At 39.9% G+C, this 23,918-nt stretch overlaps 2 protein-coding genes across 10 annotated transcripts in view; one reads left to right on the top strand and one right to left on the bottom strand.

The window, feature by feature from the left end:
• PTCD2 (pentatricopeptide repeat domain 2) overlaps positions 1–1,892 on the bottom strand; it is a 30,932-nt gene extending 29,040 nt beyond the window's left edge. For all 5 annotated transcript variants that reach the window (XR_014831510.1, XR_014831511.1, XM_085002445.1 and 2 more), the window contains exons 1-2: positions 1,781–1,892; positions 448–540 (exon numbers count right to left, since the gene is read on the bottom strand). Coding sequence is in view for 2 of the 5 variants with exons in the window: in XM_085002445.1 (XP_084858571.1) it covers positions 448–540; positions 1,781–1,886 (199 nt within the window). In the remaining 3 variants the exon portion in view is untranslated. The remainder of the gene's footprint in view (positions 1–447; positions 541–1,780) is intronic.
• Positions 1,893–1,994: 102 nt separating this feature from the next.
• The window catches only part of MRPS27 (mitochondrial ribosomal protein S27), a 106,355-nt gene continuing 84,431 nt past the window's right edge, over positions 1,995–23,918 (top strand). For 3 of the 5 annotated variants that reach the window (XR_014831509.1, XR_014831508.1, XM_085002443.1), the window contains exons 1-4: positions 1,995–2,081; positions 9,304–9,377; positions 21,528–21,598; positions 23,735–23,793. Coding sequence is in view for 2 of the 5 variants with exons in the window: in XM_085002443.1 (XP_084858569.1) it covers positions 21,545–21,598; positions 23,735–23,793 (113 nt within the window). In the remaining 3 variants the exon portion in view is untranslated. Of the gene's footprint in view, positions 2,082–9,299; positions 9,378–21,527; positions 21,599–23,734; positions 23,794–23,918 lie in introns of all 5 variants that reach the window. The other 2 variants (XR_014831507.1, XM_085002442.1) reach the window with 1 other exon arrangement.

The raw sequence follows: 23,918 nt of genomic DNA, 5'->3' as shown, positions 1-23,918 counted from the left end.
GTATGTGTACTGGAGATGCGATGAAAAATGTATTTTTTACTGAGGGTTACATCAAAAAGTTTGAAAGCCAGTCATGTGGAGCAGTTCTTCTTGGACGTTACTGTGCAGACAAATCGTCTGGAGGTTTGGCATCTCTGTGAAGCTCTCAGGTGCTGCTGACCCTTGACCTTACTTTGAGCAGCATGAATCTAGGGGACTGGTTGCAGCACTAGTTTTAGTATTTCTCTGCGATCCTGGGAGAAGGGCTAAGATGAGAAAACGGTAGATTCTGCAGAAACAGAGTGAGGTGAAAGGTGCATGTAAGGGTAGACCAGGAAACTAAGAATACATCATCTCCATCTCTTCTGAGATGGAAGGTCACTGAAGGAGTGATTACAAAGGAATAAAGATGGAAAAGGTGAATGAATGACAGATCAATGAAAAAGTTAACAAAGGAGATTTGATTACCTTTGGTGCCAGGAAGATTACATGCAACAGCCACCTTCTTATGCTGGAATTCTTTTAATTTCATAATATTCTCCGTAAGTAGGTATCTTTTAGCTAATAATTAGAGAAAGTAAAAATCAACTGTTTTATACTTAGCAAATGACATGTGTAGAGCTTGGCTGTCTCTTTCTAATAACCAGTCTTATCCATGCTTAGTTAAATAAACCATCCAGATAGGTACAAATATAGTAGTCACCCTAGCAAGGAAAAAAAATGTCCAAACTACCAGAGAGTGCAAATTCCTCACATACGTGTAAAAGGAGCTAGTGATTCATTGTGTATGGAGATGGACAGGAATCTGGGATCTGAAAGACAGACAACAAAACAGGTATACCTAGATTGGGTTTATCTAGGTAGAATCATACAGGGTAGTGGGAAAAGTTAGTGTGACCACTGAAATTCTCAGTACTGTCCGAGGTACGGCCTCTCAGATTTGCCCTCTTGATGTCCTCTAGATACACCAAAAATCACTGACCACAACTTAGTAGAAATGTGAGTTTGAGCAACACCATTTCTTTAGGATGCTTGGCCAAAGACTTGTCCGCTAAAAGAGCTCTGTGTACTGTGATGGCAAAATAACAAGAAAAATTACTGCTGATTTCCAAAAGGGCAGCCCAGATGAGTGGTTACTACAGGGCTCTATTCTTGGGCGGCCTGTGTTCAAATCCTTCTTATACCAGTTCCCTTTGACCTTGGGCAAATTACTTAGCCTTTCTCCATCCTGTAAGGGGAGAAAAGAACAGCACCTTTCTCACTGGGTGTTGCGAGGAGAAAAGGAATGAATGTATGTAAAATGCATTAGAGTAACGCCTGACACAAAGTGTTAGATATTTTATTATCACTCACCAGTATTTTCAAACTTAATCATTTTCATATTAAGGGATAATTTTACAAATAAAGAAACCTGCTCAAGGTCTTTCAGACTGTTAGCTGCAAAGCTGGACTCCAAACTTGGAGAGTTAGACCTCCCCTCCCAAATTCTGCAGAACAGAATACCCCAAGAGGCAGGGGTGTTCCGGAGAGCAGCATAGCGCCATCCGAGGAAGTAGTCCAGCCCCAAGATCAAACCCCAGCCCAGCTTTCCTTTGCTTCCCAGGCACACGGGCGTCCACGACACCCAGAAGTTACCACTGCACCCACGCGCAAAGCGCAAAGGGCGAGGAGGGTATGCTCGCTTGCACTAGGTCAGTGAGTGACTGAGGCGCTCTTCTTTCTCCAAAGAGATGCCTGCTGGGATGTAAAGCTCCATTCTGTCCCATCCCTCCCCTCCTTCATGGCCCGAGACCGCGGATACCTCCGAGAGGGCAGCGGCAGCACGTGGAGCCTGAGTCCAAGACCCCGGGCCACACCAAACTCCGCAGCAGCAGAACTTGCTGCGAGGACCGAAAGGCGGCAGCCATGTTGTCAAGGGCTGCGCCAACTGAGGGAACTGGGGGGGGACGACGGAGCGTCGACTCGACTCCACCCCCTCGTCTACCGGCAACCCCCGCGCCGGCATTCCCTTTGGTATGCTCCAAGATGGCGTCCTCCATAGTGCGGCGCGGGATCCTGCGGGCGCGGAAAGTGTCGCTGCCTCAACTCTCCCTGGCAGGTTGGTGGCTACTGCTTTCGTGGGGCTGCTTTATTAGGTTCCTGAAACCTCTGTTCCTTGAATACAGGGAAGAGGAAGTGCTTTTGGAATCTAGTTGCTAGAGAAAGCGTTGGAGCTTTCATTAGCACAGAAAGGGGGAGGTAAGGTCTCTGACCGACCCTTCTGCTTACCCAATAGTGTCTCCCCGCCCAGAGTACAGGACGTTTCGGCAAGAAAGATTTGCGTATGTTTGTGTTAGCATGGTTATCTTTTTGCTGTCCCTGAAAAGCCTAAATTTCACCCCTGGGGCTATGAAAATTTTCTCCTTGTTGAGTTTGCTTAGAGGGACTCCGTGAATGTTTTCACCGCCTCCCACGGGGTCAGACCCCAGGTTTTCACTTGGTGGAGGAATTTCTCAGTACTAACCTCACCTTACCTGATGACCCAGGGCACAACTTTTGATGAGCCTTTCTTTGCTAAAGTTTTCCATCCCGGCAGAAAATGCTAAGTTACTTTTAAAATACTTTGATAGCTGTGTGAAGGACAGCTTACTCAAAACCTGTTTAAAGGATCTGCTGCTCATAAAGACATTGGAAAAAAAAGTTTTAATTTACAGAAGCTAAATCCTGACAGCTGTATCTGGTTATATGATTAAGTTGCAATAATCACAATTGATTTTTCCAGTGCCTGTTATCTCCTCTTTCTAACATACCTCCTCTAGCCCTTATTAAAAATCAACAGTTTTGCTCACAGGCCTTTAAATATGAAGGTGAAACCTCATAGTTGGCCGCCAGAAGTTTTCTGAGATTTTACTGGTTGACCTAGCTGATGTTCAGAATTGGCACCTCCGAATTAACTATTGGAGCTATTTAATTGTAGTTGTTAGTAAATGCTTTTCAATTTAAGCAAGACCTTGGATTGTCTATCAGGGAAAGTATCAGAGTTGCTTAGGATGTTTGGGGCTAATCGTTTTAATGAAGGAATGGGAATTAGATAAGGGTGAAATGAGAGAATTTCCAGTTAGCACTTTGGTCTTAGTTTGAACTGGTGAACTTGTGGTAGGTTACACCTGTGCTATTCCATTGTAGTAGCAACTAGCTACATGTGGCTATTTAAATTAGAGTTAAATTAAAAAATTCTGTTCCTTGGTAACATTAGCTACATTTTAAGTGCTCAATGGTGGCTCAAACCACTAACACCTGTGGCTAGCGGCCACTGTATTGGACAGCTCAGAACTGAACCTCTCTTTAATTACACAGTTATATTGCACAGGCACTGGGTTAGACCACAGATGAAGAGAGTCTTGAAATCGGGAACTCTAATTAGGAGGTTAAAGGCAAGTAATATAAGTAGGTAGGATACTACATTATGGACCACTGGTGATTTGAAAATGCTGATAAGGAGCTTTAAGTCAGCAAAACATCTTGAACCATTACAGGATAAAAGAGGAAAATACTTGGTGCATCCACTGATTCTCCTTACAGCATAATGGGCAAGGGCAACTAAAATGATGAAAGAATGATTTCTTAAGATGAGTCAAAAAAGTGACTTAAGTACATGAAGAAGCTAGAGAAGGAAACTTACTGGACACTTAACCACGTAGTGGCCATTAGGCTAGGCACGTAATATACGTCCTCATTTAAGTTATGATACAGTATTTCCTCATTTTTACATATGGAGAGGCTCAGAGACTTGGGGTAATTTGCTCACATTTTCATAATATTTATTAGCAAGGTTAGGATTCATACTTAAGACTGTGACTCCAAAGCCTGTCTGTGTTCACAATCACGCTGCTTCCCTTTGGATGGAGAATATATTTGGAGACGTTTTGCCAAAGGCCAAAATAACTGTGAAATAAATAAGTTTTTACTAAGCTTTGATATTCTGGTCTCAGGAGGTATCTTTTCAGAATTTAATAGAGGAAATACTTTTCATTGTGGATAGTTATCTTAGAATGTTGTTGCTCCAAAAATTGACGGGCCGAAGGGATAAGCAGGTTTAATAAGGGTTTGTATATACTCTTGAGTGGCATTTTCAGAGTGGATTAGACAGGCTTAGAGATCTAACCTTGTGAGACTGATACCATCCAATCCCTTTGCTACTTCAGTGTTGTCTGAGGGTCAACATCATCAGCATTTCCTGGGAACTCTTAGACATGCAGAATCTCTGTCCCCACCCCAGACTTACTGAATCAGGATCTGCATTATATCAAGATTCATATGCACATTAAAGTCTGAGAAGCTGATCTAGATTTTCCATTTTGCCATTGTCCACTCAATGTAATGTTCTCACTTAATAGAAATTCTTTGTTTTTAATATACAGACCTCCCAACTACATTATAGAGATGGAATGAAATTTAAATTAGGTCATTTAAAAGTATCTCAGAAAGATGAATGGCATGCCTTAAGAGGCTTACAGAAATGGAACATCTGTCCTTTTTTTTTTTCCTTTTTAGGGCCACACCCAAGGCATATGGAGGTTCCCAGGCTAGGGGTCCAATCGGAGCTATAGCTACCAGCCTACACCACAGCCATAGCAATGCAGGATCCGAGCTGTGTCTGTGACCTACACCACAGCTCAGGGCAATGCCAGATCCTTAACCCACTGAATGAGGCCAGGGATCAAATCCATAACCTTATGGTTCCTAGTCAGATTCCTTTCCCCTGCGACACGACGGGAACTCTTATCTGTTTGTCTTAAGGTGCAATAATTTCCTATTGTTGCTGTAACAAATTACCACAAATTTGGTGGCTTAAAACAACACAGATTTATTACCTTACTGTTCTGTAGGTCAGAAGTCTGACACAGGGTCTTCCTGTGCTAAAATTAAGGTGTTGAGAGGGATGTATTTTCTTAAGGAATGACTCTAGGGAAGAGTCTGATTCCTTGTCTTTTCCCTTTTCTAGAAATCACCTACATTGCTTGGCCGATGGTCCCTTTCTCAAACATCTTCAAAGTGAACAGTTGCAAGTCAGGCCTTTCTTATATCACTGTCCTTCAATTATCACTGTTTCCCCCTTCCACTTTTTAAGGACCTGTGATTACTCTGAACCCACCTGGATAGCTCAGGACAGTTGCCTCATTTTAAGGTCTGCTGATATTAATTTCATCTGTAGCCTTAACTCCCCTTTGCCATGTACCTAACATTAACAGGTCCTGGGGAATAGGACATAGACGTCTCTTGAGGGGACACTGTTCTGCCTACAATGCTTGGCAACTCATTCCTCTGTTTGTCATTGGTTTTTTATTAGGAGAATTTAACATTGCCAAGTCTAAATTCTTCATCCTTATATGCATTTCCTTTTGTTCTGCTGTCAATGGAGATGGAAAATGGTTACTTTCTTATAAAGCAAGTGTTTAAAATTCATTTGGGATTAACATATCCACACTACTATACATAAAATAGATGGTCAGCAGTGACCTACTGTATAGCACAGGGAACTATACTCAATACTTTGTAATAATCTATAAGGGAAAAGGATCCAAAATATATATATATATATATATATATATATATATATACATACACACACACACACATGTACACACACATATGTGTACACACATATACATACACACACGTATAAGTCACTTTGCTGTACACTTAAAACTGACATAACATTGTAAATCAACTATGCTTCAATTTTAAAAATTAATTAAAAATTTGTATATATGAAAATTACTGGGCTTATCTTTTGCAAATTTAATAGTCCTAATTTAACTTGTTTAAAGTTCATTCGATCCCCTTGAACAACTGCACACAAGGCATTGTGGGACTCCTGCCTTTCCCTACCATCACCTCCCCTGCTTTTTTGTCTCCCATTTCAAAACTCGTAAACATTGGTCTAGACAATTGTCTGTCCTAACTTTAGAATAAGGAGGGCTGATTTCTTATGCTAGAATAAAGCACATGCTAGAAGAAGAAACGGAGACTATAGGAGAAAGTCTAATAACAACAAGTAGAGAATATGTAAATCACTGGTAGCTTGGAATATATAGCTTAACAGCCCCCTCCTCATTCATGCTCACATAGAAAAGGGCTGCTCTTCCCACAAAAGATCTACCTGGTTTTAGATACTGGAATTAGTTTGCATGGAAATGCTGCTAGAAATTAGGAATGGGTTGTCTGAATTGATTCTTTTGATTCTGTGTCAGACTGAGCGTGCAGGGACCTTAAAACGTCACCCAGCTCAGCTCCTTCACTTGGAACTGCAGAGTTTGAAGGTTTCTACCAGCTGGTAAAACTCAAACTAAGTCTCAGGTTAGCTCACTCCTGACCTACACACCCAATGTAATGCCAGATTTTATTCATCCTTCTTGGCAGATCTAGGAATGTAATTGACAATTTATAACATCATTTCTATGAAAAAATGTCTTCTAAATTCCAAAATTAATTTAATCATTTAAAAAATTAATCATTTAAAAAAACAATCCAGAGTTCCCCTCGTGGCGCAGTGGTTAATGAATCCGACTAGGAACCATGAGGTTGCGGGTTCGGTCCCTGCCCTTGCTCAGTGGGTTAACGATCCGGCGTTGCCATGAGCTGTGGTGTAGGTTGCAGACGCGGCTCGGATCCCGCGTTGCTGTGGCTCTGGCGTAGGCCGGTGGCTGCAGCTCCGATTCGACCCCTAGCCTGGGAACCTCCATATGCCGTGGGAGCGGCCCAAGAAATAGCTAAAAAGACAAAATAAATAAATAAATAAATAAAATAAAATAAAAAAATAATCCATTTGAAATATGGGCACTTTTTTTTTTTCTTTTTTGGCCATGCTGGCAGCATTCCAAGGATTAAACCTGAGCCACAGAAGTGACAACCCCAGATCCTTAAATCCCTTCACCACCAGAGAACTCCCAACATAGGTACTTTTTAATAGTTACTGTTTAAAAAAAAAGTCTTAGATCCCCAGCCTTTGGAACCCTTTTAATGTTACTGCATCATTGCTTAAGCTTTATCCTGGTAAAGGTCTCACCTGCCTAAGGTAAAGGAGGGACTGGTTTTTGTGTATAAACACGCAAGGATGTGTTTATATTTGTTTTAGTTGGGAGATGGAAAGAGAATAACAATAGCATTGCAGATATTCTGTTTAATCTGGTCCCTTGCTATCTAGTTATGTTTGGCTTCATCTGCTGTAACCTTGAGGTAGTTATCTGCCATTCATTTTTTTTTTTAAACAGCCTTATTGAGATTTGACGTATATACAATTTACCCATGTAAAGTATTCAATTCATTTTTTTTTTTTTTTTTTTTTTTTGTCTTTCCTCAGGATTCTGCAGCCGCCATCACCACAATCAATTTAGGACACATTTATCACCTCAAAACAAAAACAAAACCATTAGCAGTCACCTCTCCATTTCCCCTGCAAGCTTTCCTGACCCCCTACCCTCCAGATCGAGGCAACCAATACACTGCTGTGTCTATAGATTTGCCTATTGTGAACATTTCATAAAATGGAATTTTTCTTTTGCTTTTTTAGGGCTGCACCCACAGCATATAGAGGTTCTCAGGCTAGGGGTTGAATTGGAGCTACAGCTGCCAGTCTACACCACAGCCACAGCAACGCCAGATCCGAGCCGTGTCTGCGACCTACACCACAGCTCACCGCAATGCCGGATCTTTAACCCACTGAGTGAGGCCAGGGATCAAACCTGCAACCTCATATTTCCTAGTCATACTCATTTCTGCTGCGCTGTGATGGAAACTCCTGACCAGCTTCTTTCTCATGAGCATAATGTTTTCCACGTTCATCTATACGTAGCATGTATCAGTAATTCCTTTGTAAGAATATGCTACATTTTCTTTATCCATTTATCAGTTGATGGATATTTGCATTGTTTCCACTTTTTGGCTATTATGAATAGTATTGCTAAGAACATTTGTGTACATTTTTTTTGTGTGTGGATACATGATTTCATTTCTCTTGGATATATATCTAGGTTATTTAATAACTCTTAAGTTAACATTTTACAGAACCGCCAAACTTTTCCAATGTGGCTGTACCATTTTACATTCTCATCTGCAGAATATGAGGGTTCTAGTTTCTCTGCATCCTTATCAATGGCAGTTATTATCTGCCTTTTTGATTATAGCCATCCTAAATGGCTGTGGAGTGGTATTTCAGTGTTTTTTGCATTTCACTAATGGAAAATGATACTAACCATCTTTCCATGTACTTGTTGGCCGTATGTGTGTGTATTATTATTGTTGTTGTTGTTTTAGAACTGTCTGTTCAAATCCTTTGCCCATTTTTCTGTTGGGTTGTCTTTTTCAAATTTGAGTTGTGAGAATTATCTATATATTCTGGGTACAAGACCCTGATCAGATAAATGATTTGCAAATATTTCCTCCCATTCTCAGTTATCCTTTCACTTTCTTGGTGTTCTTTGAAGCACAAAAGACTTTAATTTTGATTAAGTTGCCATTCATTCTTTCTCATTCATTCCTTGAGTTCATGTTTATTGAGCACTGCCATATGCCAGTCATTGTGACGGATTTCATCTTGTGGGTTACTCCAAATTTGGCCTACTTTTCTCTTATTTAACGCTAAGGTGCTGGGTTACTGGGTATGATAGTACTCTTTCCTTTATGTGAAATAAGGGTAAATATGCTGATCCAAGGCAGATGGACATTTTCTAGGACAACTGATTATAAAGCAGCCAGTTAATGAATTAAGCAACCATTCAGCAAGTATTCTGGGTTCTAAGAAGGAATTTTAAGGCTCATGTAGGCTCTCAGTGTAACCTAATGGCTTCTAGTCCTGAAGTTACAGGAACAATTTTTTTTTTTTTTTTGGTCTTTTTGCCATTTCTTGGGCCACTCCCACGGCATATGGAGGTTCCCAGGCTAGGGGTCTAATAGGAGCTGTAGCTGCCAGCCTACGCTAGAGCCACAGCAACACGGGATCCTTAACCCACTGAGCAAGGGCAGGGATGGAACCCGCAACCTCATGGTTCCTAGTTGGATTCGTTAACCACTGCACCACGATGGGAACTCCTATAGGAACAAAATTAATGTTTTTAGTCATAACACTAGAAATTGGAACAGGTTTTCTGCATCTTCTGCTTGTTAGGGGTTGAATGCATGGTGTCATGAACTGAATTGTAAACTATGTGATATTGGTTAGTTACAAAATAGATCTTTAAGTAAGTGGAAAAAAATGATAGAAGATATGTTTAATAAAACAGATACATAAACTGAACCTGTGGTGAAATCATGCCTATTGAGATAACTGTCTTTTTCCTCAGGTAGAAGATGCCTGCTTTCTGCAGCGTATGTGGACAGCCATAAATGGGAAGCAAGAGATAAAGAAGATTGTCACCTCGGTAGGTACTTGTCAGGCTATTATATGTGCCATTTCCAGTCACTCCATGTTTGTTATCATATATTCACATGATATATATGTAAAATGATGCTTTTATGATAATCTAGTTCAGATAAGCACATTTTAAGCCTTAGAAAGAATTAGACTATTGTTTCACACACGACAAATCATTTTCTCTATTCTGCAAATTTCTGTTTCATTTTTGCCTTGATGATTAATCTCTCTGAATTATGTAAATGATTATTTTCTTTCTTACTTGTTGTTTATTTTTATCACATAGTTAATTACCATGCAGCCTGGCTATTTTACCTGCAGAATCAATCTTTACTATGATGGTTGCAAATGATGGTTTTCCAACTTCATTAATACCTCCATATTTACTAGTTAGTACTCAGTATTTACTACAAGCAAGAACCCTCCTTTCTCTCCCATTTCTTTCTTTCTCTGTTTATCTGTGTACTACCAGCATGATTTCATGGATTGTGGATTTCTCCTTTTTTTTTTCCTTTTAATGATTCATTACCGTAGTTATTTTGGTAGTCCAGTTCTCCCAGATTTGCCTAGTAGTAGCCCTTTCAAGCTGGCTCCTAATGTTCTTGTACCCTTCCTCCCTAGCCCAGAAATCAATTACAGTTAACCCTTGAGCAGTGGCAGTTAAGGGCATCCACCCTCAACACAATCAAAAATCCACACAGAAGTTATAGTTGATTCTCCAGATAAGTGGTTTCTTCCTAGCCGAGTTTCCATCCCTGGCTTCAACCAACTGTGAATCATGCAAATAGTCCGATAGTGTGCATGTAGTGAAAAATTTAGTGTATAAATGAACCTGCACAGTTCAAACCTGTTTTGTCCAAGGGTCAGAGAACACTGGTTCCTTGCACCAGGGAACAGTTTTAGAAACTAGGATTTATGTACTAGGTGTCCCCTTGCTACTATGGAATTTTTGCTTCTTTGCTCATTCAGTGTAAAAGCTAAGAAAACTATGTATCTGTATACATGTAAACAAACATATATACACATACATGCACATAGGCTTACATATACGTACAAGTAATGGATTATACTGAAACTTCCAATTCCAGTTTATCCCTCCAGCATTCTTCCTTGCCTTCCTCTAGTCCATATTTGTATCTGCCTTCCATACTGAAAACTCTGGCCCCTCTGGCCCCAGCAGGGACAGTGTTTTGATGTGTGGGTCATTCTTGGCATTGCAGACTAATTTTCCTGTCTTCTACTCAGTAAGTGCTAGTAATGCCCTGCAGCCATTGGTTCAGTCAGATGACCTCTCTATATTCTGAAATGTCCTTGAAAAGGCTTAGAATGTTAAAAGAGTTCTCTTTTGAGAACCACTGTTCTAGTGATGAAAGCAGCATGGACTCAATTATACTGCAAAGCTTGTTCTGATGTGCCATATAGGAATTATAAGTAAATTGCTGTGGAAGTATGGAAAAGAGAACACAGGATTTTAGGAAAGCCTTTGTTAATACTTTCCTAGGTATGAAGGGAAAATTAGGAAACTGGCCATTACATTTGGTGTCTTGGTATGGATTTATAGTCAACTCTGTTATTCAGAGACAAATCTGGTAATGTTGCCATGGATTCCTGACTAAGAAGATGCTATTTGCCAAAGAATGAGCATAATAATCTGCAGTGAATAAATATCACATGGAAGTAACTGTCTCCTCTCTGTTAAGATTAGTGTACTTACAAAAGCAGTATTAGCTACCATTTACTGAATGCTATCCTGCCAGAAATTCTCTCTGTATATCCTGAGTTCCTATCCAGTCAGAAATGATTTTTCCTCACCCTGTATTCTTACAGCACTTTGTACCTTCATTATGCAGTGTGATGTGAAGAATCTGCACTTGAGGGAAAAAACATCTGGGTGTGAATCCTAGTTCTGCCAGCTTTCAGAAACCATGTCACTTAACTTGGTTCTTGTACCTATAAATTAGGGATGATGATAATGCCTGCCCCAGATGATACCCTGACATATAATATGTGCTCCAAAAATAAGTGGAAAGAATAAGTTCCCAGGTCCCTTGATTTTACCCCCTGTATCAAACTTTAGGATGTGAAGGAAGTGAGACAGGGTTTTGAAACTTGAAGTGCTTCGAAGAAAGAGAGACTGTTAGAGACAGTGTTTTTTTTTTTTTTCTTCTGTGTAATAGAAGAATGCGATTACAATTTTTGTGCTTACGTGATACTGTATATTTTCCCTAATACTTATTTGAGCTTTTAGGCTAGTTATATGGGCCCCACAATCAGGCAGTGCGCCTGAGGGTGCATTCCCATGATCGGACAGTAGGTGGCAGTGTGGCTTTTGCGGAGGTTCGCAGCCAGTGGAGGCTGGCGTTTGGGCGCCGGCCTTTGGGAAGCCTTCCTGAGCACGCCTGCGCAGGAGGGCTGCCCTCGGCATGTGGAGCGCCGTGATTGGGTACAGCGATCTGGTGCGGTGTGCTGATTGGGGGAGGGAGGAGGGGCGATATGAGGCTTTTACTCCGTGCTTCCCTATTGGAGGGCTAGGGGTGGGGTGGGGTGGAGTGTATCCCGTCTGGGTTGGGAAGATACCTGGGTGTGGGTGTGGGGCGTCCATCTGAATGTTGCAGAGGAGATGCGACTTCTCTCAGATGGTCCTACAGCTGTGGTGCCTCCTCTCTTCAGTTTCATTAGTGGTTTTCTGTTAGAGCCTTGGGGGAGGGGTGATGGGGATCTGTCCAGCTCCCTGTCTGAGAGTAGTTTATTACTACGGAGGTCTCGATTAACACCGGAAGTGCTGTGTAGTGCAATATATACCTCGCTGCAGTCTAGGGGGCAAGCAGGCAGGCCATGAATGCATGAATGCAAGCCGGATCCTTTGATTTAAAAGTCAAAAGGCAGCCTCTGTTCCGGGCTAGCTGTGCGCCAGGTTACGTGCTAAGCACTTCGCACGCACCGTTCCATTTAATGTTCACAACAGCCGGCCAAGGCAGCTGTTATTTCTCTTAGGATGAGGAAACTGAGGCCAGATCCTAACATTTGCTTAGGGCCACACAATATTATATTGCCTTTCTGGTCAAAAATAGGTTTTTTTTAGTGATTGCTGTAGTATCAGCTGTGCCTTTCTTCCCTTGCACTGAAGCAGTGGTTCTTTTGCTTTAAAAAATTCATTTTTTGACTGCAGTGTAATATATGCTGAAAAACGCACAAGTCATAATGTGTAGACGGATGAATTATCACAAAATGAACACGTGTAATAGAACATTCTTACCACTCCAGAGCCCTTATCGCGGCCCTCGTTCCCCTGTTCAAAGGTAATCATTTTCCTGACTTCTAACACCATAGGTTATTATTGTTTCTTAAGGTTTTGTAACGGAAAGCATAAAACATGTAAGTATAGTGAATGGTATAAGGAACCCCTCTACCCATCACCCAGCTTCAGTTCATGGCCAGTCTTCATTTCATCTCTCCTTTGTCCTGATCCTTCGAATTATTTTGAGGCTGATCCCCAAATGATACCAGTATATCATTTTAGCCATCTATATTCAATATGTACCTGTAAAAGATAAGGATATTTTTAATACCACTATCACATCTAAGATATTAATAATCAGGAGTTCCCATCATGCCTCAGGGGTAATGAACCCGACTAGTATCTGTGAGGACACGAGTTCAATCCCTGGCCTCGCTCAGTGGATTAAGGATATATCATTGCTTTGAGCTGTGGTGTAGGTTGCAAACTCGGCTCATATCCTACATTGCTGTGGCTGTGGTATAGGCCGGCAGCTGTAGCTCCAATTTAACCCCTAGCCTGGGAACTTCCATATGCCATGGGTATGGCCCTAAAAAGACTAAAATAAAATATTAATACTCATTTAAATATGAAATACCCAGACAATTTTCAAATTTCCTCTACACTCTTAATACAATTTTTAATGGTTATTCACGTAAGATCTTTACGGTGCAATTAGTTATGTTCTCTCCTTCTCTTGCCTCTTAAAATATTTTTTATGGAATTGTACAAGAGTAGACAACCCAGCTTCAGCAGTTACCAATTCCCTGTTGCATCATATCCCTACCCCATCACTAGATTACTTTTTAACAAATAGTTGTTATTGCATTTTATGTATATATTGACATGGACCTCTATAGGTAAGGATTAAAAAAAAAAATAGCTATAGTACTATTTTCGTATCTAAAAATTGGTAATTCCTTAACATCATTAAATATTTCATCAGTGTTCATATTTCCTCAAATATCTTACAAATTTCTTTTTAGAGTTATTTGAAATGGGATTCAGATAAGGTCCATACAATGTAATATATTGAAATGATTTTAATCTATAGATTTCTCTCTCTCTTACAATTTGTTTAAGAAAACAGGTCTTTCGTAGTTTGCTGTGTTCTGGATTTGCTATTTTCATCCTTATGGTTGTGTTTAACATATTCCTCTACCTCCCGTATGTCCTATGAAAACTGGTAATTAGAGGAGGCTTGATCAGATTCAGAGGGTTTTCTTTGTTTCTCTTTTTCGTATGAATACTTCATAGATAGTGTTGTCTTCTGTTGTCAGGGGCACACAGCGTTTGGTTGTCCCTGTTTAATGTTAGAGCCATTCGTGATCATTGCTTATTTCATTAGAAGCTGCAAAATGTTGCTCTTTTAATTCTGTCATTTTTTCTTTATTACCCAGAAAATTTTTTTAAATTTTTTAAAATTCCCTTTCATCAGCAGTTTAGTTAACCTCAGATATAGTTTGTACGGAAGGGGCAGCTTTGAAAATAATGAGTTGACTTCCTACCATCCTCTAAAGATGATCAATAAAGGTTTTGCTTTATTTTTAAATATATCATCATGAACTCAAAATGGATTCCATGTGGGTTAAGGATCCGGCGTTGCCATGAGTTGTGATGTAGGTTACAGACACAGCTCAGTTCCCATGTTGCTCTTGCTGTGGCTGTGGTGTAGGCTGGCAGCTACGGCTCCAATTAGACCCCTAGCCTGGGAACCTCCATATGCCGCAGGAGCAGCCCTGGAAAAGGCAAAACGACCAAAAAAACAAACAAACAAAAAAAAGGATTCCAGACACTTTAATCCACTGCATTTGATATTTTTATTGAAAGAGCCTTAGTTCTCCAACTAGGCTTTATACAGCCTAGGAGTTCTTGGGCTTTCCAGCTCAAATCAGAAGATTTCAGTTTTAGACTATTTCTGTAATGGGCTTCTTTTGGGTTGAAATAAACACTGAATTAAAGCATTATCTCTTGACATTAGGATGGTGCAGATCTACTGGGGGGATACAGGGTGAAACTTCTCAGCGTTAGACAGTTAGCAGCTGTTGAATTACAGATTAGGGCCCTCAGTGACTAGGACTCAGGAGAAAACCATTCCAGGGAACTGGGTAGGGTGCTGGTAGGAGGGCAGGCCTGATGGGGGAAGCTCCCTGCATTCCATAAGAAATTTGCTTGTGTTATCCTGCCATGGGTAAGGGCCTCAAGATGACTTGGACTGAATTGGTTCCTGAGCCCTCCTGAATTAAATGTTTTATTTCTGATTTTACCTTTTTCCGCCATTAGAAATTGTATCTTCTATTTCTACTCTTTCAGAATGATAGATTTTACCATTCTAAATGTCTTTTATATGGTTGCTGCATAACTTCTAGCATGCATATTTAACTTAAATTCTAGTGTTAGTCGTCCTCTGCAGTCCTTTAGTCCAGTCACATAATCCCAACCGTGTATTATTGTCTAATATTGAAATTTTATCCTTTAAAACACGCACACACACATAAGACGTTACTAAACAGTCCATTTCCTCCCACATTGAAACAATTTTATTTACTTAGCATTCTTTCTAGCATCTCAAGTCTGCTTTTTTTTAAATGATGTTTTTTCCATTGTAGTTAGTTTACAGTGTCCTGTCAATTTTCTACTGTACAGCAAAGTGACCCAGTCACACATACATATAGACATTCTTTTTCTCACATTATGCTCCATCACAAGTGACTAGATATAGTTCCCAGTGCTATACAGTCTTCTTTAAAGGATTATTTTCCTTCTTCCAAAAACACATCTTCTAAAAGACACAATATGTAAAAAGTTCCTTTAGTGAATATTTGTTGCTAATAAATTCTTTCAGTTTTTGTTTTAAAAATGTCTTTTTTCCTTTAACCTTAAAAGATAGTTTTGCTAGGTATCTAATTCTATATTGACTGTATTTACTCCCAGCATATTATTCTACTGTTTTCTCTTGTTTATTGAGAAAACACTTACTGGTGTAGTTGTTTTCACTTTGTTAGTAATCTGTCTTTACTTTCTGGCTACTTTTAAAGTCCTCTTATTTGTCCGGTGTGGGATTAATTGCCTGTAGATTTTTTGTGTACTTCCTGAGTCTGAAAATGGATGTCTATTATCACTTCTAAAAAATACTTAGCTATTAGCTCATCATGTATCACCTTTCCCCATTCTCTTTTATTAACTTCTGGAAATTCAATTAAATGTATTTTAGACCCTATTATTCTATTTTCTACATCTCTTAACCCCCCCTTTTTAATGTATACTTTTCATCTGTATCTTTGCTGCATTCTAATTTCTTGTAATTTCTTGTAGATCTTTCAGGTCACTAATTCTCACTTCATCTGTGTCTAACCTGCTCTTTAACTTATTCTTCCTGTTTCTTTTTTACAGCTTTGTTAATGTATTGTTTATGTGGAACATACTGCATATATTTAAAATGTACAGTTTGACAAGCTTTGACATGTACATGTGTGTGAGTCCATGAAATCATCACTACAAGCAAAATAATCAGCACATCTATTGCCTACCACCCCACGTTTTCTCCTACTTCTTTGTAGTCCTTTCCTCTTCTTCCTGCTTAGCTCCCCACATTCCCAGGAAACTACTGATACTTTCTGTCACCATAGATTGATGTATTTCCTACAGTTTCAAGTAACAAAATCAACTCTTTAAGTCACTTAAAACACAGTCCTCTGGTAACTGAATCTTGTATAACATAGGAAGTACAAACTAGGGTCTCAGAGGTGTGGGGGCTGACTTTGTTGTTTAGAATCCTCAGGAGACAGTGTTTCCCTTTGCAGGATACATTGTTTTCTACTTCGCCTTCACTAGAGTGTAGCCCTCAGCCGTCCAGGCTCTACCTGCGGATCTCTGAAGCAGCTTCCCACCTTATAAAGGCTTTGGTTCTAATCTCTGTTCCTTGTAAGTCATTAAAACCACTCCTCCGTGTCACTGGGAACCTGCAGATGCTCTCTAGTGACTGCTTGGTACTCCCTTAAACACTCAAGATTTCTGCCCCCATCTTGCCTCTGACAATTATAGCTATCTTCTTGAAAGCTCAGTCATATATTTAAAAAAATTTTTTTTTTATTTAGGTGTTTTGTTTTTATAGTAGGGGGAATTTTTAAAAGGATATTTAGTCCACCTTATTCCAGAAATGAATTCAGCTTAGTAAATATCATCTCCAAACTCAAGACCAACATCCAAGACTTGTTTCGTGTTCCTTCTGTGGGAATTCTCCAATGAATGCACTGGAGTGTGCTTGCAAGACTGTATCACAGTTTCTTGGATCTTTTGTTTAAAGATTTGTATTTCCCTGGACACACCTCAAGCCAGTGGAATTGGAGTCACCCTCTAGGATGAAGCCTAGGAATCTTATGTTTTAAAATTTTAAACCCTCTCAGAGGTTCAAATCCATAATGAAGATTACACCCCAGTATTTGGAATACTGCAGGGTCCTCATTAAATCCTTTGTCATTAGATTATCAATGGTATTGTTTTCTTCAAACAAAAAGAGCATTTTTACACTGGTACTTTTCACTTTACAGACTTAACTTCCACATTGTCTATATAGCTTTACACTTTGTTAAATAAAGAATTCACACATTTCAGACCCATTTTCCTTTATGATCTTTGTTGACCTCAACCATCCACTGCAGTGTATATTCCTGAGTTGCTGAGTGAGAAGCAAGAAAGCATCTTTGGCACATCCCTTTGAGTAAAACCTGGGCATCTGCTGGCCCCTTGCTAAAACATGAAGTATGATTATTTTGACTGTTGAAGCTACAGTCCAGAAGCCTATGGCGCTGGCCCTCTGCAGACCACAGCTGCCTGCCCCAGCTTTCCTGGCCATCCCTGCTCCGTGCAGTTTTCTGCCTCATTCATCACCCCAGTGCTATCATGTGAGGTGATTGGTTGCATATTATATGTAGCAGCAAACCTTTCTCTGACTTATAGTATGCAAATATTATTCATCAGATGCTGGCTCTGCAGCTGTTGCCTTTTCTGAGGCCCCAGCCAATTTTGCTTGACTGAGGATATCTTGGTGTAAAAGATTAAAATGGAATCTTGGCTACCACACTGCAGAAGCCAACTCAACCCAGTGTTTAGGTATACATTGTGCATTATATGAAATCCACAGGGAAACGGAGGCTACTTTAATTAGGCTAGTGTATCCTAATGCTGCATTTTTTTTTTTTTTTTAGTTTAAATTTTGAGTAAAGGGAGTTGATTTTTTTATATTGCCTATCATCAACACAAGAGCCTCTGTTATGAAGTGACCATAAAGATTTGGTATCATGGAAATGCTCTTTAATATTCTCTGAGCGGTTAGATTTAATAATATTAATTTGCATCAGTGTGAAAAGGTTTTAGGGAATATCTTTGTGTGTGTATGTCTGTTTTGAAATTTTTAATCACAAAGTCTGTTGTGGCTAAGCGGTAACGAACCTGACTAGTATCCATGAGGATGCGGGTTCAATCCCTGACTTCGCTCAGTGGGTTGAGGATCCAACGTTGCCATGAGCTGTGGTGTAGGTTGCAGACGCTGCTTGGATCCCACGTTGCTATTGCTGTGGGGTAGGCCAGCGGCTACAGCTGCAATTCAACCCCTAGCCTGGGAACTTCTGTATACTACGGGTGAGGCCCTAAAAAGCAAAATAATAATGATAATAATAATAATCACCACAGGTATCAGTCTCTCTAAAGTAATCATAAGAAAAGTAATTACTTTTATATTGTATTGGGTTTTAGTGGTTTTGCAAAATTCCTTTCCTAGCTACTGAGTCATTAAGAGCATTGCCCAGGGAAAGAAAAGAGAAAAAATTGGTTAAGTACACAGCAATAGGTCTTCAACAAATACCTGTCTCCTTTTTACTTCATATTAATTTTTTCCACCAGGGAGTAAATAAAACTTGGAACTCCAATTCGAGCTGACCCTTGAACAACACGGGCTTGAACTTTACGGGTCCACTCACACATAGATTCATTTCAGCATAGTGCTGTGTGATGTCGTGGGTTGAATCCACGGATGTGGAAGGCCAACTGTGGGACTCGAGTATCTTTGTCTCTTTTTTTTTTTTGCCATTTGTTGGGCCGCTCCCGCGGCATATGGAGGTTCCCAGGCTAGGGGTCGAATCAGAGCTGTAGCCACCGGCCTACGCCAGAGCCACAGCAACGCGGGATCCGAGCCACGTCTGCAACCTACACCACAGCTCACGGCAACGCCAGATTGTTAACCCACTGAGCAAGGGCAGGGATCGAACCCGCAACCTCATGGTTCCTAGTCGGATTCGTTAACCACTGCGCCACGACGGGAACTCCTCGAGTATCTTTGGATTTTGGTATCTGCGGTGGATCCTTTCTTTTCCTGACCCTCTCTTCCTCCTTTACTTTATTCCTTTTATTTCTTTAGCTGTTTATTGAGTGCCTCTTAAGAACTCTTCTAAGAATATATTAGTGAATTAAGTCTTGCACTCATGGATTTTTATTTCTAAGTATAAAAGACAGAAAAAAAATACAGAATAGCTCATGTAGGCATTTGTAAGTCATAGAAGATATTTTGGATTTTATTTTCAAATGTGATAGGAAACTATTGGCTGGTTGAGAAAAGAAGATGATGGGATATGATTTATCTTTTCTTTTTTTTGCTTTTTAGGTCCACGCCCGTGGCATATGTAGGTTCCCAGGCTAGAGATCGAATCAGAGCTACAGCTGCTGGCCGCAGCCACAGCCACACCAGACCCAAGCCACGTCTGCAACCTGCACCACAACACGCCACAACACCGAATCCTTAACCCACTGAATAGGGCCAGGGATCGAACCCATATCCTCATGAATACTAGTCTGCTTCATAACCACTGAGCCACAATGGGAATTCTTATTTTTTAAAAGGCTCCCTCAGACTCCTTTGTGGAGATTAGATGGTAGGAGTAGGGACAGTAGTTAAGGGGACTAGTCAGCAGGTGAAAGGTTAGTACTGGTAGTGGTGAGACAGATATATTTAAATTTCAGATCTAGAGCTTATGTGATCTGCTGTCATATGTTTACAGAGTGTGAAAACAGAATGGGATCAGGGGTGATGTCTTAGTTTTTGACCTGAGTAAGCCAGCCTACATAGTGGCCAGGTAGTGAGATGGGAAAGGCTTAGAGAAAAGAAGGTTTGGAATGGGAGATTGGAGATTTAAGAGAGACATGTGATGTTTAGACAACATTAGACACCCACATGGAGATGTCACCTATGCAGTTGGAAATAAAAGTCTGGAGTTACAGGCAGAAGTCAGGGTAGGCATATATGTGTGGAGGCAGTAATCTGTAAATGATGTTTAAAGCTGTGAGAGAGAGAGGGAGAATAAGATGCCTAGGGACCAAGCAGGTGGTAATGAGTTGGCTCCTCAGACTTAGAGCAGAGCAACATTAGGAAGTCAAGAAGAGGAGATCCTGCAGAGGAACCCAAGAAAGAGAGAGGGGGAAAAAAGCATTTCATGAAGGATAGAATGGTCAGCTGTATGAAACGTTAGTGAGGGATAAGGTAAGATCAGGATGAAGAATTAACCATTGGATTTAACAAGGTGGAGATGATTTTGGGTGTTAGTAGGGTGATGGAAACTAAAATCTGATATGAGTGAATTCAGGAGAGAACGGAACTAAGGAAGTGGGAATGCTTGTATCCGGGATAACTTTTGAGAAGTCTTGGTGCTGACGAGAGCAGAGCAAAGGCAAAGCAGCTAGAGGGAGATAGGAGGTCAAAGAAAATTTTTCTTTCTGTTTAATAAAATTCATACTTTGTTAAAAAAAAAGGGGGGGGGTAGGGTATATGGGCACAGATGCTGCTAACCTGGTAGACTTGATGGTAGGAAGACGAAGGTCTCTTAATTGCTTCTGTTTTATACTCAGGGAAGTAAGACAAAATTGTGAGCTGAGAGTGTGGGGAGATGGGAAAGGGTGCACATATTATAAGTTCTAGAAGCAATGAGAAGTAATAAAATTATTGAAGTGAAATAATTAGTTTGGAGAGTATGTTGCCTATTATTCTAGGTCTTTTTAGACTCTGAGATAATAGCGTAATCACAGGAGTACCAAGTATTTGTATGGATGTACTGGTAAAAGGCATCAGGATAGGAATAGCTCAGGCTGAAAATCATTAATTAGAGCCAGCGCACCTAGCCCCTCTGATTTGTTCAGAGAATGTTTAAAAGTCATTTAATCAGTTCCAACTTAGAGTTCCCACTGTGGCACAGTGGGTTAAGAACCTGACCGCAATGGCTCAGGTCGCTGAGGAGGCTCGGATTCCATCCCTGGCCCAGCGTAGTGGGTTAAAGGACCCGGTGTTGCCAAACCGTGATGTAGGTCTCAGCTGTGGCTCAGATTCAAGCTGTGGCCCAGGAACTTCCTTAAGTGGTAGATTTAGCCATAAAAAATTAAAATAATAATAATAATGAATTCCAACTTAAATTTTTGAACATTTCATATATTACCTGGTTTAAAAACGCAAAAGAACAAATGTGTAAGCAATGAAGAGACTCCTTTTCTCAGCCCCCTACCATCTAATTCCTTTCCCTGGAGTCTGTCAATAATAATACTTTCTTGTGTCTCCTTCCAGAGATATTTTATTGATCCTTTTTTTAAAAGCTCTGTCTATGCTAGGATTTTAAAAATAATCCTTTCTCCAGTTAATACTTTTTAAAAATTATACTAATATACTAATATTTCTCTATCCTCGTTAATTTATACAAAAATAATTTCTAAAAAGAGCAAGAAAGAGCATCTGTTTTAGTATTGACTTTATAATGTTGACAGCCATCTGGCAGGATTTGTAGCTGTTAGATTTTTCTAAAGAAATTTGTATATTTAACAAGATTCTCTTTTTTTTCTTCACAGCGGATCTAGCATCTTTAATGGATAAAACATATGAGAGAAAGTTGCCTGTTAGTTCTTTAACAATATCACGGGTAAGAAAACTTAGATATATATTTTTTCAAGGAAGAAGGAGAAAGCAAGCAAGCAAAGCTCTATGTATAGATGAGGCTGTACATAAGACTATCATGGGAAATATTTTTCCTGCGTATAGTTTGTTTTTGTAGTTACTAGCAGATATTTTATGATTAAATAGCAAATTTCTTTGATAAATAAAGGTAATAAATTGACCAGAGTCCAATGTCAGTGATCACTGTTGTGTGTCTCCCTTATCTTAATTTTTCCAGGATTTGATATGATACCATGATTTTTTTTTTTTTTTAAGTTTGTGGCCTCTTCAGAGTGATAGTATTCACTTATTAATATTGGAAGTAATTTTGGTAGTTGAGAAAATCTATAAAATAATGGATTTTAATGTTAATGTTAAACTGCTACAGAGCAGTGGATGGGAGAATAATATTAGACTAGGCATCAGGAATAGGAATTGATATTAACCATTACTGATCACCTTCTTTGCCAGCTATTTTACTAGTTTCTTAACATACTTTGTCTCACCCTTCTCATAGTGGCCATATGAGATAATAAGCATTATTTCTCCATTTTGCATATAAGACTCAGAATGATTGATGACTTTCCCAGGCTCATACAGTTCGTAAGTGGGAAAACCGGGCTGCAAGCTCAGATCTCTGTGACGTTGAAGCGGTTTTCTGTTGCCTCCCTCAGAAAGATCTGATCTTGTTTTCATGAATTCACTTTGTAACGCTGGGTACCTAAGTCCTTCTCAACTTCCTTATATTCAGCATGGAGACAATAATATCTCACTCACAGAGCTGAAGTGTTGCTGAATTGAGATCTTAGTTATGAAAGCTCTTTGTAGAAATTAACGGCATCATAAAATTCAAGATACTGTTTAATCTAGATGAGGACAAATACAGGAATCATCGTCCTTTTTAGTCTGAGTCCTTTCTGCTCCTTGATATGTTCCTTTTAGTAGGGAAACTGTTTAGATCATACCCTAAATTTTAGATTTATCATTTTCATATTGGAGGGGAACTGAAAGGCCTCTGGCTCATCCCTTACATGATGGATAAAATCTGTATGCCATAATGCCTGGTGTTTCTTTAGGCAGCACTTCAGAGTTTAAAGAGCTTTTTGTACATTTTCTCATTGGAGCCTCATACTTTGCAGTGCAAGTGCTTTTATTCTGTTTATGTGGATGGAGCAATTAAGTTCCAGAGAGGCTGTGCCCTCTGTTTATGCCACACAGCAAACCGTCAGGAGGACTAGTCCTCAACCTCAGGTCTTGTGTTTGAACCATATTTTATCTGCCCCTCAATGAGATTTTGGCCCCAAATTCGTTAAGTCCTAAAAAGAGGAAGATCCTTAAATCTCCCCCTCTTTACTCTCCTCCCCCTCTTCACAAGGTTTTTCTTTTGTTTTGTTTGGCCTCAACTGTGTCATGAGGATGGTCCTGGGTCCGAGATCGATCCCGCACCACAGGTGTAACTAGGGCCACAGCAGTGACAATGCCGTGTCCTTAACCTGCTGAGCCACTGGGGAACTCCGTGACATGCCGTTTTTCCTACTTCATCCTTTTTGCCTCTCATTCTCTACTTTAGAGTGGAATTCATCCTTGGAAGAGTTTTTTCTGTTTCTTTGGTTTAGAGTTAAGGAGCACACTCAGACTTGGGATTCAAGGCAGACTTGATAGAAGAATCACAGGTTGACTAGTCCATAGCAGAACCAAATCAGAGTAGAAAAAAAATGGTTATAAGACTTTCCTCTCTTGGGGCTAATTTTTTTCAGCCATTGGAGTCTTCATCCTTTCAAATGTGTCCCTATGTACTTGGAGCTTAGAACAGAGATGATATCAGGATTTAAAAATAAAGGAACATATTTGTGACTGATTAGTAGGAGGAGCTCTCTCTTGTTCTGAGCATGGTTCACGTTTAGTTTTCAAACAGGTTTCCTGACCAAGGTTGTTCTGCATATCCAAAAAGAGGCCATTGTAGATTCTTTGTTTGCATTAACATAAGGGGTTTCAAGGATGGAGCCGCACATCCAAGAACACTGTTCCAATAAAGTGGTGTTTTGTTTTTAAGGTCATTGTGTGAATTAGTCTCAATAAAGGACATAATTTGTATTCAAACAAAGGTTTCTTTTTCTTTTAGTTTGTGGACAACATTGCATCTCGAGAAGATATAGACCACGCGGAGTATTATCTTTACAAGTAAGCTTTCCATTTCATTTGACTGTATAGTCTCTTGTTTCACATGTTAAGTATAATGTTCAGTGCCTTGCTTTTTACGTTTGTGCTTTGGAGATCTTTCTCCATCAGTGTATAGAGAGCTTCCT

The sequence above is a fragment of the Sus scrofa genome, chromosome 16 (genome assembly GCF_054392235.1).
Source record: "Sus scrofa isolate SSC_HxYL_T2T_F1_AM1 chromosome 16, Sscrofa_HxYL_maternal_Yorkshire_Landrace_v2.0, whole genome shotgun sequence".
Classification (NCBI taxonomy): Eukaryota; Metazoa; Chordata; class Mammalia; order Artiodactyla; family Suidae; genus Sus; species Sus scrofa.
The sequence above is the reverse complement of the archived record's forward strand: the minus strand, read 5'-3'. Positions and strand labels throughout refer to the sequence as shown.